The sequence below is a fragment of the Salvelinus fontinalis genome, chromosome 16 (genome assembly GCF_029448725.1).
Source record: "Salvelinus fontinalis isolate EN_2023a chromosome 16, ASM2944872v1, whole genome shotgun sequence".
In the NCBI taxonomy this organism is placed as follows: Eukaryota; Metazoa; Chordata; class Actinopteri; order Salmoniformes; family Salmonidae; genus Salvelinus; species Salvelinus fontinalis.
The window spans coordinates 26360794-26379769 of NC_074680.1; the positions used below are offsets into that span (position 1 = coordinate 26360794).

General features: G+C 41.0%; 1 protein-coding gene and 1 pseudogene across 2 annotated transcripts; both read left to right on the forward strand.

The window, feature by feature from the left end:
• The first annotated feature begins 8 nt into the window (after positions 1-8).
• On the forward strand, positions 9-5657 carry LOC129812879 (rRNA-processing protein FCF1 homolog; annotated as a pseudogene).
• Positions 5658-5762: 105 nt separating this feature from the next.
• Positions 5763-18814, forward strand: LOC129812878 (tubulinyl-Tyr carboxypeptidase 1-like). Of its 2 annotated transcripts, none has more exons than XM_055864830.1 (7): positions 5763-7126; positions 9602-9690; positions 10426-10482; positions 11597-11671; positions 12152-12533; positions 14102-14211; positions 14469-18814. In XM_055864830.1, the coding sequence occupies exons 1-7, from the start codon at positions 6899-6901 to the stop codon at positions 14539-14541; spliced, it is 1014 nt and encodes a 337-aa protein (XP_055720805.1). In that variant the 5' UTR covers positions 5763-6898; the 3' UTR covers positions 14542-18814. The 2 variants fall into 2 exon arrangements, with proteins under 2 accessions (XP_055720805.1, XP_055720806.1); XM_055864831.1 differs by having other exon boundaries at positions 6989-7079.
• Positions 18815-18976: the final 162 nt, after the last annotated feature.

An 18976-nucleotide genomic window follows, 5' to 3' on the forward strand; every position in this document is an offset into this window, starting at 1 on the left:
CGAAATGCAAGAAGTCCGCTGTTGGATAACAAATCATGGTAAAATCGTACTTTAACTAATCATATTATAATGACATGATACAGTGTATATAGTGGTTTTTGATTTAGCTGTTTTAATGATTGAACATGTGTTTCAGTAGTTGTTGATGGGAGTTCGTATGCTTTGTGTTGCTCTGCTACTACTAACTAACGAACGTAACTTGCTAACCATGAGCTAACGTAACGTGCATTTCTCGATTAACCGTAGCTAACTAGTAGTTTACGTTATTGTGTTTATTTTTTTGTTCTGACTGTATTATTCCAATATGTGTATTTCAGGGGAAACGGAAGACTAGTTTGCTTCAATGAAGAGAATGATATGTTTGAAAGATCAGAGAATGTGAGTTGCTATCTAGCAAGCTACGTTACTACCGCCGGTAAACACGAATATGAATGTCTATTGTACTTTCTGCACAGGATCATAACACACACCATTTAGCGACCTAACGTATGTTGACTAACAAACCATGCCAACTTTGTATATACTAACTGTCAAGCTAACAAATTGGAATGAATTGTCAGAAATAACTAGCTTGCCAGTTTGCTTACTAATTGTTCACACATTCCTTTCTCTACTTTGAATAAGACATAGCTAACTTATCTATCATGATCTCTCCAGTTTGAATTTCTGTGGTAATGACTGTGTTTCTTTAGAAAAGAGAAAGACCGTACCAAAGTACAGGTGAAAAAAAAGAACGATCCTTAAGAAATAAAGGAAAAATAAGTGTAAGTACATCTAAGTAAACAAATATAAATGTACCAAAAGTTCTTAACTGATATTCAATATATTGGGAACACATGATTGATTATAAGTTGATACCTTCTTACTGTGTGTTCACACATTCCTTTCCTACCTGCAGGCCAAAATATGCATCATGTCTGTTCTTCCAGTACAACAGTCAGCTTTGTCCCCCTTATCACATCCTCGTCGACATCAATTTTGTCAACTTCTCCATCAAGGCTAAACTCGACATAGTTCAGTCAATGATGGACTGCCTGTACGCCAAATGTGAGTATCTGGAAAAGTTTATTCAGCTGAAACTCAATTAATGTAACCCTATTAGGCAATAACTGTATATTTTAAATTATCATCAAGGTATCCCATGCATCACAGACTGTGTAATGGCTGAGATAGAGTTACTCGATACTTCATCCCCAGTTTCTCTAAGGTAACTAGCCTGTTGTGAAGACCAACACCCAGATACATCTAGACATTCAGACATAAACACATGATCAGAGCACAGGAGGTTGGTGGCACCTTAATTGGGGAGGACATGCACGTGGTAATGGCTGGAGCGGAATAGGTGGAAAGAGTATCAACAACATAAAACACATGGTTTCCATGTGTTTGATGCCATTCCGTTTGCTCTGTTCCAGCCATTATTATGAGCTGTCCTCCCCTCAGCAACTTCCACTGGTTTAGAGGGTTATTATCGATGTTCCATAGGGGAAGTATTTGATAGATAAATATTTGTCTGTTTCTGTAGGATAGCCAAGGATCCTTGGTTCGAACAACTGCCATGCAACCACAAAGGAACTTACGCTGATGACTGTTTAGTTTAAAGGGTAACACAGGTAATGTCATTTAATGTACTAAATTGACAATAATATTATACTGATGAAATATATAAACGCAACGTGTAACGTGTTGGTCCCATGTTTCATAAGCTGAAATAAAAGTTCCATATTGAGAAACCTTATTTCTCTCAAATTGTGTGCACAAATTTGTTTAAATCCTTGTTAGTGAGCCTTTATGCTTTCCCAAGGTAATCATTCACCTCACAGGTGTGGCTTATTAAAAAGATGATTAAACAGCATGATCATTACACAGATCCACCTTGTGCTGGGGACAATAAAAGGCCACTTTAAAATGTGCAGTTTTGTCGCACGACACAATGCCACAGATGTCTCTTGTTTTGAGGGAGCATACAATTGGCATGCTGACTGCATGAATGTCCACAGGGTTTGTACAAGGTGCTTAAAGTCCTTGAATTTGTCACACAAATTGAAGTACTGCAATACCACTGACTTACCGCTCATGTATGTAGTGACAAGTTCTGTTTAAGGTTGTGATGTATAGTAAGTTATGGAGATCTACTGCCATCTGGTGGCGACTAGAAACAATTGCATAATAGGAACTATTACAAATGTATTTTATTTTTATTCCACCTTGATTTTACCAGGTAGGCCAGTTGAGAGCACGTTCTCATTTACAACTGCGACCTGGCCAAGATAAAGCAAAGCAGTGTGACACAAACAACAACACAGAGTTACACATGGGATAAACAAACGTACAGTCAATAACACAATAGAAAAATGTACAGTGTGTGCAAATGTAGTAAGATTAGGGAGGTAGGGCAATAAATAGGCCAGAGTGGTGAAATAATTACAATTTAGCATTAACACGAGTGATAGATGTGCAAATAGAGATACTGGGGTGCAAAAGAGCAACAACAACAAAAATAACAATATGGGGATGAGGTAGTTGGGTGGGCTATTTACAGATGAGCTGTGTACAGGTGCAGTGATCCGTAAGCTGCTCTGACAGCTGATGCTTAAAGTTAGTGAGGGAGATATAAGTCTCCAGCTTCAGTGATTTTTGCAATTCGTTCTGGTCATTGGCAGCAGAGAACTGGAAGTAAAGGCGGCCAAAGGAGGTGTTGGCTTTGGGGATGACCAGTGACATATACCTGCTGGAGTGTGTGTGCTACGGGTGGGTGTTGCTATGGTGACCAGTGAGCTGAGATAAGGCAGTGCTTTACCTAGCAAAGACTTATAGATGACCTGGAGCCAGTGGGTTTGGCGACGAATATGTAGCGAGGGCCAGCAAACGAGAGCATACAGGTCGCAGTGGTGGGTAGTGTATTGGGCTTTGGTGATAAAACGGATAGCACTGTGATAGACTAAATCCAATTTGCTGAGTAGAGTGTTGGAGACTATTCTGTAAATGACATCGCCAACGATCGGTAGGATAGTCAATTTTACAAGGGTATGTTTGGCAGCATGAGTGAAGGATGCTTTGTTGCGATATAGGAAGCCGATTCTAGATTTAATTTTGGATTTGAGATGCTTAATGTGAGTCTGGCAGGACAGTTTACAGTCTAACCAGACACCTAGGTATTTTGTAGTTGTTCACATGTTCTAAGTCAGAACCATCCAGAGTAGTGATGCTAGTCGGGCAGGCAGGTGCGGGCAGCGATCGGTTGAAGAGCATGCATTTTGTTTTATTAGCATTAAAGAGCAGTTGGAGGCCACGGAAAGAGTGTTGTATGGCGTTGCAGCTCGTTTGGAGGTTTGTTAACAGTGTCCAAAGAAAGGCCAGATGTATACCGAATGGTGTCGTCTGCGTAGATGTGGATCAGAGAATCACCCGCAGAAAGAGCGACATCGTTGATATACACAGAGAAAAGAGTCGGCCCGAGAATTGAACCCTGTGACACCCCCATAGAGACTGCCAGAGGTCTGGACAACAGGCCCTCCAATTTGACACACTCAACTCTATCTGAGAAGTAGTTGGTGAACCAGGCGAGGCAGTCATTTGAGAAACCAAGGCTATTGAGTCTGCCGATAAGAATGCGGTGATTGCCAGAGTCGAAAGCCTTGGCCAGGTCGATGAAGACGGCTGCACAGTACTGTCTTTTATCAATGGCGGTTATGATATCGTTTAGGACCTTGAGCGTGGCTGAGGTGCACCCATGACCAGCTCAGAAACCAGATTTGCATAGTGGAGAAGGTACGGTGGGATTAGAAATGGTCCGTGATCTGTTTGTTAACTTGGCTTTCGAAGACTTTATAAAGGCAGGGCAGGATGGATATAGGTCTGTAACAGTTTGGGTCTAGAGTGTCTCCCCCTTTGAAGAGGGGGATGTTCCTTGAAAATAAATATTAGTGCTTGAAAAAGTACTTAAGTTCTTGAATTTGACTTGCCACTGTCTGTTCGAATCCTGTGTCCACCAGAGGTGTTACCAGATAATTTTAATGCAGAGATACTGTGACGAGATCCTGAGGCCCATTGTCGTGTCATTCATCCGCTGCCTTCACCACATGTTTCAACATGATAATGCACGGCCCCATGTTGCGAGGATCTGTACACAATTCATGGAAGCTGTCCTGCATACTCACCAGACATGTCACCCATTGAGCGCGTTTGGGATGCTTGGATCGACGTGTACGACAGCGTGTTCCAGTTCCCGCCAATATCCAGCAACTTCGCACAGCCATTGAAGAGGAGTGGGACAACATTCCACAGGCCACAATCAACAGCCTGATTTCCATGAGGCAAATTGTGGTTATACTGACTGTATTTTTTTCTCCACGCCCCTACCTTTTTTATAAGGTATCTGTGACCAACAGATGCATATCTGTAATTCCCTGTCATGTGAATTCCATAGATTAGGGCCTAATTTATTTATTTCAATGGACTGATTTCCTTAGATTTTACTGAGTTACAGTTCATATATGAATCTGGTCCATGTTGCGTTTTATATTTTTGTTCTGTATATATCAGGTGAACCCTCTAGTTATTAGAACACTGGTTTTATACCAGAGAAGAGCATCAATTAAATGGTTTGTCTTTCACAGCACAAGTGCTACACCCTGGCAACTGTGGACAGAGACCCGAAGAGAAGAATCAGAAAGATCCCAGGAGTACCCATCATGTACATCTCCAACCATAGGTCAGAATTAACATAAATTACTAGTGTTCAATGAATCATTGAACACTAGTAATGGATAATTAGCAACACCTTTCTAATATTGAGCACCAATGCCCCCCACCCTTTGCCTTTAGAACAGCCTCAATTTGTCTGCGCATGGACTCTTCAAGGTGTCGAAAGCGTTACACAGGGATGGTGGCCCATGTTGACTCCAATGCTTCCCACTGTTGTCAAGTTGGCTTGATGTCCTTTGGGTGGTGAAGCATTCTTGATATACACAGGAAACTTTTGAGTGTGAAAAACCCAGCAGCGTTGCAGTTTTTGACACAAACCGGTGCGCCTGGCACCTACTACCATACCCCATTCCAAGGCACTTAAATATTTTGTCTTTCCCGTTCACCCTCTGAATGACACACATACACAATCCATGTCTCAAGGCTTAAAAATCATTCTTTAACCTTTCTCCCCCCCTTCATCTACACTGATTTGAACTGGATTTATCAAGTGACCAATAAGGGATCATAGCGTTCACCTGGATTCATCTGGTTAGTCTGTCATGGAAAGAGCAGGTGTTCTTAATGTTTTGTATACTCGGTGTATAGTAGTAAAATGTATAGCAAGATAAAATACCTTATACCATGATCTTTAAACCATGTCTAACAATATTTCTTCACAGGTTCAACATTGAAAGTGCCTGATGACTATGGTGCTCCAAGATTTTAACATTCAATGGATGGACATAGAATTTAAATTCCAGTTGGACTGTGGCTTCTGTCGAGGAGGATTTGATTTGTTTGCCTGCTTATTGTATATTGTCAAAGGACTTGAGTTCATGCTGTTTTTTTTTTATGAAAAAAGGAATGACATAATATTTTTTGCAAGCTTATTCTGGCTGTGTTTTTTTACCAATCCAAACCTAATTTTTGTTCCATAAAAGTGCAATAAATTAATGGGAGAAGTAAAATGTCTCCAGTTTTTCTACTATAGTACTCCTAGAGCTTTGATAACTTGGAGAATGCATTTATTATACAGCCATTGAGCTTTGCTGCATGTAAAGTATCCAAGAATGATGCCAATACAATATGTGCTGTTAAATGTTAATATAATAGCTGCCCACTGTGCTGGCATATCAAGTACCTGCAAGCCATTGCGGTTCACAGTATATTTATCAATAGACTAATGCATTTTCCGCTCATCATTTGTCTGTAATAGAGGAGTAATTTAGTTTGGCTGACGCCACCCACAGTAGACGAAATGTGCATGTCGTGGAAGATGTAATCCGTCAAATAGAGCATGCGCAGCTGCTGGGTTCTGGGAGTGTCTGAGCGGCGCAATATTGTAGCAGGCATGAGATCAGCACTCGCTACTGTGAAGCCATGGGCGTTCAAACTGGACAATGACTTGGACTGACAAGAAGAATATAATGTCAAATGGACTAGACTGAAATGCGCCACCGGCTAAGCAGAGTGTCGAAGAAATGTCAGATTGAATCTTTCCCGGCGTTTTGGATATAGACGGAATCACCGCTCTGGGATAACGGTGCCGGGTATTAGTGCATTGTAATACAGTAGTTTGTTGTGGCCTACCCTGTTGGAAGACTGCTATTTTTTCCGTTATGTTGTAGGCATTGTGTGTATTCATTATTTCCAAGGTGCTGAATTTATCCTCGATGTTGTAGGCCTAGTATAATGTGTTGAATGTTGGCTGCCAATTCACGCCTTTTCTAGTTTTGATAATTTTTGTGTAGTTTCATGTTTTTCAGTGATATACTTGACTTAATCTGCATCTTATAGATCATTGTGATTTTTCTAAAGTGCCAATACCCATATTGATCAGATAGTGATTATGACTATTGATGTAGCAAAAATTCCCTTTAATCTCTGATTTTGGAAGCATTTCATGTTTTTGAAGTTGAACTCATCTGACAACTTAAGTGGACAATTGTAACAACATATGGAACATATTTTCAAATCTGTGTGCCATTTTGTTCATGAGGCACAGTATTTGAATTGGGAGACTAATAGGCTACAGCCTGCAGTTTTGCAAAGTCCTACATATCCAGCATGTCATGAATTGCTCATGTTTCTCACCTGCTGTGGGAGTGTTACTTGCTGAAAAACTGCAATCAGATTGACAGTTAAAGGGCGAGGCTGTAAGCCATTTGTGCCAGCCAGGTTCCAGGACTGGGGTCCGTTGTGTGGCGGGATGCTGAGGACCACAGTGGGGTGTGTGGGGGTGGAGGAGAGAGATGAGGAGCAGGAGGATGAAGGTGAAGAGGACTTGCGGGATGGAGGTGTGCCCTTCTTTGTGAACAGGGGAGGCCTACCGGTGGATGAGGAGACCTGGGAGCAGATGTGGAGGCATGTGGCCCGGATTCACCCTAATGGTGAGGCCATAGGGACACGCATCCGGGGAGCCAGTGATCTGCCCAAGGTAGGATGAAGGTGAAGTCCTGACCTAGCTAGACACCCTGCCTGACTGTTGAGAACTCTACAGGCTGCACTCATACGCTGTCTTTGTCAATAGCCCCCCCCCCCCCAGAAGTATAGGCCTAGACACTGTTCCAGTAATATCCAGTAATAAACCATCATTCAAGATTGAGATAAACATACAGTAAATGGTTCAGGAGGATATATTTTCCAATAGCATGGGCTTAGTATATTATGCTACATGAACTTCATCAAATTCACACTTACTGACAATAGAGTGAATAGTTGATTATGCAGAATGATGGTAACTGAGTGATTCAGTTATGACCCTTCTAAATGTACACCAGTTATTTAAACGCTACATATTCTGGAGGAGCACTTCTCATCTTTCTGTCACGCAACATACAGGCATGCAGAATCCAGTTGAGCTGTCCATGCCTTTTCCTCACCTGTATATAATACATTCAGTAAATCAACCATATGAATAGAATGTTAATTGACTATACAGTGCATTTGGAAAGTATTCAGACCCCTTCCCTTTTTCCACATTTTGTTCCAGCATTATTCTAAATGGATTAAATAAAAACATTTCCTCATCAAGCGACACACAATATCCCATAATGACTAAGCAAAAACAGGTTTTTAGACATTTTAGAAAATATATAAAAATTAAACTGAAATACCTTATTTACATAAATATTCAGACCCTTTTCTATGAGACACAAAATTGAGCTCAGGTGCATCCTGTTTCCATTGATCATCCTTGAGATGTTTCTAAAACTTGATTAGAGTCCACCTGTGGTAAATTCAATTGATTGGACATGATTTGGAAAGCCACAGACCTGTCTATATAAGGTCTCACAGTTGACAGTGCATGTCAGAGCAAAAACCAAGCCATGAGGTCAAATGAATTGTCTGTCGAGCTCCGAGACAGGATTGTGTCAGGGAGGTGATCAAGAACCCGATGGTCGCTCTGACAGAGTTCCACTGTGGAGATGGGAGAACCTTCCAGAAGGACAACCATCTCTGCAGCACTCGACCAATCAGGCCTTTATGGTAGAGTGGCCAGACGGAAGCCACTCCTCAGTAAAATACACAACCGCCTGCTTGGACTTTGCCAAAAGGCACCTAAAGGACTCTCAGACCATGAGAAACAAGATTGAACTCCTTGGCCTGAATGCCAAGCATCACGTCTGGAGGAAACCTGGCACCATCCCTACGGTGAAGCATGGTGGTGGCAGCATCATGCAGTGGGTATGTTTTTCAGCAGCAGGGACTGGGAGACTAGTCAGGATCGAGGGAAAGATGAATGGAGCAAAGTACAAAGAGATCCTTGATGAAAATCTGCTCCAGAGTGCTCAGGACCTCAGACTGGGGCGAAGGTAAACCTTCCAAAAGGACAATGACTCTAAGCACACAGCCAAGACAATGCTGGAATGGCCTTGGGACAAGTCTCTGAATGTCCTTGACTGGCCCAGCCAGAGCCTGGACTTGAACCCGATCAAACATCTCTGGAGAGACCTGAAAATAGATGTGCCGCAACGCTCCCCATCCAACCTAACAGAGTTTGAAAGGATCTGCAAAGAAGAATGGGAGAAACTCCCCAAGTACAGGTGTGCCAAAATTGTAGCGTCATACCCAAGTAGACGCGAGGCTGTAATCGCTTTAACAAAGTACTAAGTAAAGGGTCTGAAAATGTATGTAAATGTAATATTTCATTTTTTTTATTCTAAAAACCTGTTCTTGCTTTGTCATTATGGGGTATTGTGTATAGATTGACAACGAAAAAAACAATTTAATCCATTTTAAATTAAGCCCGTAACGTAACAAAATGTGGAAAAAGTCAAGGGGTCTGAATACTTTCCGAATGCACTGTATGCTTGAAGACATCCACTGACTATTGTCAATGATGGGTTGTTTGTTTTCGTTAAGTATACTAAGTGTGTCTCCGACTGCACATTCCAGTTAAGAATTTCATTATACAAAATTACATTATTTTCGGACCAAAACCAAGTGGATAAAGCTGTCAAAATATACATTACAGACCATGCAGATAAACATGCCACTAGATTTACTGATGCTGTTTGGTCCAGAAGAGGATAAATGCTCCCTCTGTGCTTATGAGGAATTCAATTAATGTACGCATTTTGAGACATTTTACCCGACACTCCTATCCAGAACGACTTACAGGCTCAATTAGGGTTACATGCCTTGCTCAAGGGCACATTAACAGATGTTTCACCTAGTTGGCTTGGTGATTTGAATCAGCAACCTATCAGTTAAACCTCATCACACTTAACCGTTAGGCTACCTGCCAACCATAGACTCGCCATTGGGAACAATTAAGATAATGACCATGGGTTAAAAGTTTTTAAAAAACATGGTTGTTAGGTTAAACAAGTGGACATTCTCCAACTCTATAAATATAGGGATTGTGTGATGCTAATGCCTCTGGTTGTGCTCTGCCTCTCCCCCATAGATTCCAACACTGAGTGTGCCTACATACCAGCCAACCACCAGTATCCCACAGCGCCTAGAAGCCATACAGAAATACATCAGGGATTTGCAGTATCCTTTGCCTGGAATGGTAGAACTGCTTGTCACTATTGCCAAGCTCTGAACCAATGATAGCCCAGGTAGCCGAGATAAAGCTATGACTATTCATTGGACCTCAAGGTGAAGTTGTTGGTCATGGTCAGTTTTTATGATTGACAGGGTGGGCTGAACAGTCTAGGACATATCCAGATATGTCAACAAAATATACATTAGGTTGATCAAACATGAATGTGTAAAGATTCTAAATTCCATGCATGATGCAAGCACACTATGCTCTGGGTTGGAATTCAAGATAGGTCTTCTGAAATATGTGTTAGCCATGCACTGTATTATGTATTGCTTTAAGCTTCATACATAATTCATAGACATAGGCACGAGCTGATTCCATGCTATGGAAACTGGGCCACACACAGTAGATGTACTGAAGAAGTATTATGGTGGTGAATGACCAGTAAAATAGTTCATATGTACTTCATACTTGTTTGACTCCGTCTTTTTAGGACAATATCAATTTATGTCACAACATCTCAGAATGTAGGCCATGTTTAGGCTATAATCTATTTTAAGCATAAACATTAGCACTTCTCAGCTCAAGAAGCTCATCCATAATTCACAAACGAGGAACTATGAATATCAGAAATCACTTAACATGGTTTTATTCCCCATTAGAAAATGTTTAGTTGTGTTTGAACAGTTCCATGTTGTTTCACTCCCTCTGCATTCTTTGTACTTAACAATATCCTACAGGTACAATCACACAGGAACACAGTTTTTTGAAATCAAGAAGAGCAGGCCTCTTACTGCGTAAGCACAGTTTCTTCTATCCAATTAATGTTTCCTAACATTTCGTTTTAGCTTAGCTCTTTGATGATCCTAATGGTTTGTAAATGTCAGACAGTGTAAGTGACATGACTGTTGTCCGCCAGAGAGAATCTCAGGGTTTGACGAAATAGCTTTTCCTGGAGCTGCAGAGAGGCCACAGAGGCAGCAAACAGAAGAAGCAGCTGAGGATGTTTACCACCAGCAGCATACCACCCTGCATACCACTGCTGGCTTGCTTCTGAAGCTATGCAGGGTTGGTCCTGGTCAGTCCCTGGATGGGAGACCAGATGCTGCTGGAAGTGGTGTTGGAGGGCCAGTAGGAGGCACTCTTTCCTCTGGTCTAAAAAAAAAATATCCCAATTCCCCAGGGCAGTGATTGGGGACACTGCCCTGTGTAGGGTGCCGTCTTTCGGATGGGACGTTAAACGGGTGTCCTGACTCTCTGAGGTCATTAAAGATCCCATGGCACTTGTCGTAAGAGTAGGGGTGTTAACCCCGGTGTCCTGGCTAAATTCCCAATCTGGCCCTCAAACCATCATGGTCACCCAATAATCCCCAGTTTACAATTGGCTCATTCATCCCCCTCCTCTCCCCTGTAACTATTCCCCAGGTCGTTGCTGCAAATGAGAACGTGTTCTCAGTCAACTTACCTGGTAAAATAACGGTAAAATAAATAAATAAATTGCTTTCTAGTTGTGCTGATCATGACAGAAGCTGAAGGAACTGGATGTCTGTTGCACCCCAGGGCTGAGGGGACAGGAACTGTTATCATAGCCTAATAGGATCTGTTTCCCGGGCAGGAGCTTCTAGTACATTTTGCTTGCTCATCCACTCAGTTTGTGACTTTTAGCACCAGACGATTTTATTTCAATGATTTTCAAAATGCCAGTTTTCTAAGCTTTGAGATCTTTTTAGTAATCAATAGTTTCGCCTAAAGGAGGTAATCATTTTCTCTTTGCATGCATACAAATGTCCTGTAATATGTTCAAATGTCCTTCAGGCCATTTAGAATCCATGTTTAGAATTATTACCTTTAGTGTCGACTATTTTGTTGCCTTTTCCTTCGGGTGTATTCTAACCCTCAAATTCTGTGTAGGTTGATGGACATCGCCAAGGAGATGATCCGGGAGTCACTACCAATCAAGTGTCTGGAGGCAGTGATCCTTGGAATGTATCCTTTCCTTTAATTAGCTTAGGTATTCCATGGGTCACAGCGACAGCACGTGGAAATTGTAATGAGCTTCTTATGCCCGTGTTTTTACCTGCACATCATTTTTTTGTCAAATTTTGGAGACTTAGGAATGGGGTGAGGATAAATGATGACCTGGAAATGTTGTTTTCCAACTGAGTGTTTATGGGAAACTAAAAATAGCCCAGAGTGATGCCCCAAACAGTGTGGTAACAGGGATTTAGATAAGACAAAGCTTTATGGGCACAACCAGGGCATCCAAGTATTATGTGATTAGAACTGACTTGTGTGCTTACAGTCTGAGACTACTCTATGTGACTAATGTCTTCTTGTTTAAAAAACAGATCATTGGAGCTTGAAAACTGTTGTCTATGTTACCCTGTAAAGGAGCACTCCAGTGTGAGCATACAAACAGGTAAGTTATAATAGGGGTTTCCATTTCCTTGACCTTGCCTGTCCCAGTTACCTCAGCAACAGCATGCCGGGTGTGGAGCGCTTCCCCCTCAGCTTTAAGACGCAGTTCTCAGGGAACCACTTTTGCCACATCGTGCTGGGGGTACACAGCGGTGGCCGCTTCGGGGCACTGGGCATCAGCCGGCGGGAGGACCTCATGTTCAAACCCCTGGAGTTCCGCACGCTAGCTGACCTGGTGCAGGAGTTTGAGGGGGCCTACAGGGGCTACTGGCACACCTTGAGGAAGGTGAAGATTGGTCAGTATGTGTCCCATGACCCCCACAGTGTGGAACAGATAGACTGGAAACACTCCATAATAGACGTGGACAAACTGACCAAGGAGGAGCTGCGGAGAGAGCTGGAGAGACACACCCGGGACATGAGGCTGAAGGTAAAGGACCAGGGATACAGAGATCATCTGTTAGAGTGTAGTGATGGCATGTACAGCGCTAAAGCAGGACATGTTCACACATCCAGGAAGGATCCTGGGGACTGAGATGGAAAATGTCCATGAACCAAACCAGTCAGCTTCCTTTATTAGACAATTCTAGTGATTGCATTAGATCCAACCAGTGGTGGAAAAAGTACCTAACTGTCATACTTGAGTAAAAGTAAAGATACCGTAATAGAAAATGACTCAAGTAAAAGTCACCCAGTAAAATACTACTAGAGTAAAAGTCTAAAGGTATTTGGTTTTAAATATACTTAAGTATCAAAAGTCAATGTAACAGCTAAAATATACTTAAGTATCAGAAGTAAAAGTATAAATAATTTCAAATATCTTATATTATGCAAACCAGACGGCACCATTTTCTTGTTTTTAAAATTTACGGATAGCCAGGGGCACGCTCCAAAACTCAGACATAATTTACAAACAAAGCATGTGTTTAGTCCACCAGATCAGAGACAGTAGGGATGACCAGGGATGTTTTCTTGATAAGTGTGTGAATTAGACAAATTTCCTGTCCTGCTAAACGAATACAAAATGTAACGAGTACTTTTGGGTGTCAGGGAAAACGTATGGAGTAAAAAGTACATAATTTTCTTTAGGAATGTAGTGAAGTCAAAGTTGTCAAATATAAATAGTAAAGTCCAGATATATACTGTAAATAAAAAAACTACTTAAGTAGTACTTTAAAGTATTATTACTTAAGTACTTTACACCACTGGATCCAACTGGGAGTGAATTAGTCTGCAGCCTATCACTGTACCAGCACTGAATTTAGATTAGTGTCAAATTAAATTGGGATGCAGGTGAGCTACATTAGATCTGATGAGGGGGAAGCACAAGGGGCTCGTTGAATGTGAATCCATCCTGAGCAGATGGAAAGCCCTTAATCACTGAGTTTCTGACCTCCTTTTGACCTGTCATGCATGATGATATGGAGTTGACCTGCGAATTCAGGAGCTATCATCCTCAAATGATGACCTCTCATGGGCTATCATCCCAAACAGTAATGAAAGGAGCCTTAACGCAGGGCCCTGTGAATAATAATATCTAATGTGATGGCATTTCCCTGCTCCATTGTGAGTCACGCATGGCTGCCTCAATCAATTAATGGCTGATCTTTTATAGCGAGGGCTCTCAACCAATGGCCACAATCACATTAAAGATGGGGACGATTTTACCGTCATCACTGTCAAAACTGTGCCTCCTTAAGCACATTTGGGCCTCTCATTGAGGTGCTCACCTTAGTACTACTCTAAGTAATTGAAAGCTGATGATCGGTGTGTGCGTGTGTCTATACGCATGTGTTTGGAACAGTTTCCTTCCTACTCTGCATAAATGGTGTGCTGAATTTTAAAAGACATAAACGTTTAGTAATTGGAGAACTGCACTTCTCTTTAGTCTACACAGTGGATATGACCAGAACTCAACTTGTAAGCATTTGTACCTCTCGTTTGTGTTGCCCCTTGTTGTTACTGTGAGGTAAACAGAACTGTGTGATTGTCTTTCAGATTGGGAAGGCTGCGCCCCCTTCACCCACCAAAGACAGGAAGAGTAACATGGGCTCGCCCCTCCGTAACCCAGGCAGCCCCATGCGCAGGAACAGCCGCATCGAGAGACGGTAATGCTGATTGTGCAATGTAGTCAGATATCAGGAGCTGCTTAGTCTCAATATAGTCTCTCCGACAGCACAGTAAATACTCATTAGGTCAATAAACAAGATGCTAGCTGGAGTGGAGATGGCCCTGCACTGATCTGAACAAGCACTAGAGGCTATATATCCTATGATGGTGTAGTTCAAGAGGAATCTCTGAACAGTAATCTCTCAGTTTTAATCTGTGTCATGAGAAATCATATATATTTTTTTGGGGTTTACAGTCCATCTGGAGAGAAGAAAGTTCTTGATCCGAAGCCACCTCCAGACATGAATGGATATCAGATTCGAGTGTGAGGAGGATTTCACTTCATAAAATCATCCTGCAAAACAAGATCTTAGAATGGTAGGGTTCTGTCTGACAAAAGGTTTGTTCTGGGGAATGGGGCTTTTGTGTTCAGTTTTCCAAATAGGTTTGTACTTTGTAAGCAATTTATTTTGCATTCAACAAATGTGTGGTATACTGTACAGAGCTTGGCCATGTCAATAACTGGTTATTGACTAAATGTACAGTACTAGTCAAAAGTTTGGTCACCTACTCATTCTAGGGGTTTTCTTTATTTTTATTATATTCTACATTGTAGAATAATAGTGAAGACATCAAAACTATGAAATAACACATATGGAATAATGTAGTAACCAAAAAATATATTTTATATTCTTCAAAGTAGCCACCCTTTGCCTTGATGACAGCTTTGCACACTCTTGGCATTCTCTCAACCAGCTTCATGAGGAATGCTTTTCCAACAGTCTTGAAGGAGTTCCAACATATGCTGAGCACTTGTTGGCTGCTTTTCCTTCACTCTGCGGTCCAACTCATCCCAAACCATCTCAATTGGGATGAGGTTGGGTGATTGTGGAGGGCAGGTTATCTGATGCAGCACTCCATCACACTCCTTGGTCATTGTCTTGTTGTAAAACAAATGGAAGTGGAAACCAGATGGGATGGCGTATCGCTGCAGAATGCTGTGGTAGCCATGCTAGTTAAGCGTGCCTTGAATTCTATATAAATCACTGACAGTGTCTCTAGCAAAGCACCATCACACCTCCTCCATGCTTCACGGTGAGAACCACACATGCGGATATCATTCGTTCACCTACTCTGCGTCTCACAACAACACGGTGGTTGGAACCAAAAATCTCAGATTTGGAATCATCAGACCAAAGGACAGATTTCCACCGGTCTAATGTCCATTGCTCGTGTTTCTTGGCCCAAGCAAGTCTCTTCTTATTATTCATGTCCTTTAGTAGTGGTTTCTTTGCGACAATTAGACCATGAAGGCCTGATTCACGCAGTGTCCTCTGAACAGTTTAAGTTGACATGTCTGTTACTTGAACTCTGGGAAGCAATTATTTCAGCTGCAATCTGAGGTGCAGTTAACTCTAATGAACTTATCTTCTGCAGCAGAGGTGACTCTGGTTCTTCCTTTCCTGTGGCGGTCCTCATGCGAGCCAGTTTCATCATAGCTCTTGATGGTTTTTGACGTTTTCCGTATTGACTGACCTTCATGTCTTAAAGTAATGATAGACTGTCGTTTCTCTTTGCTTATTTGAGCTGTTCTTGCCATAATATGGACTTGGTCTTTTACCAAATAGGGCTATCTTCTGTATACCACCCATACCATGTCACAACACAACTGATTGGCTCAAACTCATTAAGGAAAGAAATTCCACAACTTAACTTTTAACAAGGCAGGTTAATTGAAATGCATTCCAGGTGACTTCCTGATGAAACTGGTTGAGAGAATGCCAAGAGTGTGCAAAGCTGTCATCAAGGCAAAGGGTGGCTACTTTGAAGAATCTCAAACATAAAATACATTTTGATTTGATTAACACTTTTTTGGTTACTACACGATTCCATATGTGTTATTTCATAGTATTATTTAACAATGTAGAAAATAGCAAAAATAAAGAAATTAGTAGGTGTGTCCAAACTTTTGACTGGTACTGTACGTTCAAAGCCTATAATTCTAAGGTCTCGCAATGCTCAACTTTGGGGATATCACTCGTTTTACACCAGGGGATATCAAAACCTTGTGTAGGATCAATTCCACAGGCCTACATATTATTATTTTGCTCTGTGGGGTCTCAACTTACTTTTGAGAGGTAGAATACACAAGGTGCAATTTCAAAATGTGGTTGTGCATCAGCAGTTTTTCTCTTACGTCAGTCACTGGCAGTCACTAAATGAACCCATGTCAGCTAAATATTTTTAGATTGGTAAATTAGTCTACCGGCCAGCTATCTAAACTTCTAGTAATCCTGATCGAATTACCAACTGGGGGCCCCCCATTGATTTTGTTAGTCACTCTGACATCATATTAAAAACTGCAAACATTTCTCTCCACCTTATGGCAAAATGTGTAGAATTGCAGGACATTAGCTGTTAAACTGCACACAAAAAATCCCCCTGACCAGATGTGTAGAATTGTATGAAACTAGTTATAAAACTGCTAAATCTCTCTGCCCCCAACTTGTTTTAAACCTGCAATGTTTTCTCTACACCCCATGGCAAAAATGTGTTTAATTGGAGGAAATTAACTCTAAAACTTAAATTAACTTCATAAAAGTTGCCCATCCTGTTTTAGACAATTCTATTTAAATTAACAGGCATAACTGGCTGACCAATTCACAATATCTCGTTGAGTAATAGATGTTAAGTCCCCAGCAACTTCTTTCCAAAAACGTGGCATGGGCCATTCAGGAGCTCTGTGGTTCTAGGTTGCTACCAGGCTTTTTGTAAAGCCAGAAGCTTGGTAGTGTCATCCTTCTTTTATAGTCCATTCTACAATAAGATTGGTTCAGACAGCATTTAAGGAATTCCCAAAGGCTAAACAGGTATGGCTCATGTTTTTAAAGATGGGTTAATATGCAATATTACATTTGGCTTAAGCTGTGTAAGGTGTGAAAATGAGTAATTAGACATATCACAGAAGAGATCCATGTTGTCAGTTATTAAGAATTGCAATCTGTGTCTCCATGTTGTACTTTAAGTGTGTAAATACATTTAACCTTTTAGCTCTGCTGGACAGTAACCGCTTTTGTAGTGTAGTTTGCAATCCACTTACCTTGTGCCTTTTAATGAACATTTTAATAGACAGTGATAAAGAAAACAAGTGTTACTGGATGAATAGTTCATCTTCAATTTCACTAGCAAAACATACTGTACCATCTGCTCTATCCCAAATAGCCAGTAAATTGAGTGATCTACACCTTACTCTCGTATTTGTATGTTCTGCTATTGATTACACATGATTGAATATGGGGTAATTCAGCGTGCAGTAGTCTATTTAAACCTTCCAAAGCATGAGAAGTGTGATTCGTTTTAGGATAGTAGGAGAAAGTGGTCACTGTGATCAACAGAAGTTTAGAATTTTGTGGTCATTCATGAGACAACCTCACATGCACAAAATGTCTTTGTCCAATTGTGAACGATTACATTGCAGGTGATTTATTTTTTGCTGTCATTCTTGAGGAAATAGGCATTTTGAAGGCAGCAGTTGCTTTTTTATATTGACATGGACTGATATATTTAGTTTTTGTTCAGTATAAATAACCTTGTTCTTATTTTAGCACAGCCTTAGTGTGGTTGTCTAGCTACTTTAAATATTAAACAGTTGTATTCAAGGTGCAAAGAGATTTGTTTACAATATTCTCATCTGCATTTTTATATGGCATTTAGGCCAGAGTTTCTGTAATTTTATACTAGCCTCAATTTTTATTATCACCGAGCATTTGAGAAATTGGAGTCCGCCCCACATTTCTAAATATTGCCACAGAGCACATTGAAATTTGTTGGTAGGGATTTCTTTAGTCCACTTTCATTTCAATACCATAAACACAGAGGTTGTTGTCTTGTGCCAAAAGATTGTAATTGTCATTTTATCATGTAAGGTTTTCTATTGATTTAAAGTCAACTCCTCTCACTTCCCTCCCAGTGTGTCTGTTGTTGCTAGGATTTATCACTCATTGACATGGGTCAGATGGCTGAAAGTCTATTAGCAAGCTTCAGCTATATTTAGAGATTTACAAAATGTAGTTAAAATCAATGACCGATACAGTATAAATAAACTGGGTGCTAAGGACATGGAGGACAAACTGATAGCCTACATGCCAACCAAGAGTCCAAATTGGGTGTAGCCTGGACTAAAGAGAGTGACTAACATTTCCTTCTTTAATTGTCTTCAAAGAAAGCTTAATACAACTCCCATACTGAGGATTTGTGTACTGGGGGACCATACAGTAAGACAATGAACAACATTTGGTTGCAGCTATACTAATTAGAATTTTCTGTATATTCTCTTTTGCCTGCTGGTACACTGTGAGACATTCGACCTAGCCCATTTTGGGCTACAAGACATCCGTGACATGAAATCACAGCGGTTTTGAGATTTCCTCTTTCATTGCGATGTGGTCTGTTTTTGTTCCTTAGTGCGAAGATGTGGTGATGACACTGTATTAATACATGTCATCTGAAATATTGTAACTGTAAATCACCCGTATGGCTTTGTGACAATTGAAACTGAAATAAACAAGGAACTGGTATTTGACCAGATTTGTTGAAAACAAATGGTGTAACATTTGAGTGATTAACCTACCTCTTTTCCCATTCATCACATGCTTTTTGGAGAGCTGCCAGTGCTAGCAACCAGCATGGGTTGTACAAGTCAATTGTACTGTGCTGGCTGTGTCTACAGTGTACTGACACCCAAGGATTCTGCTGCACAAATCA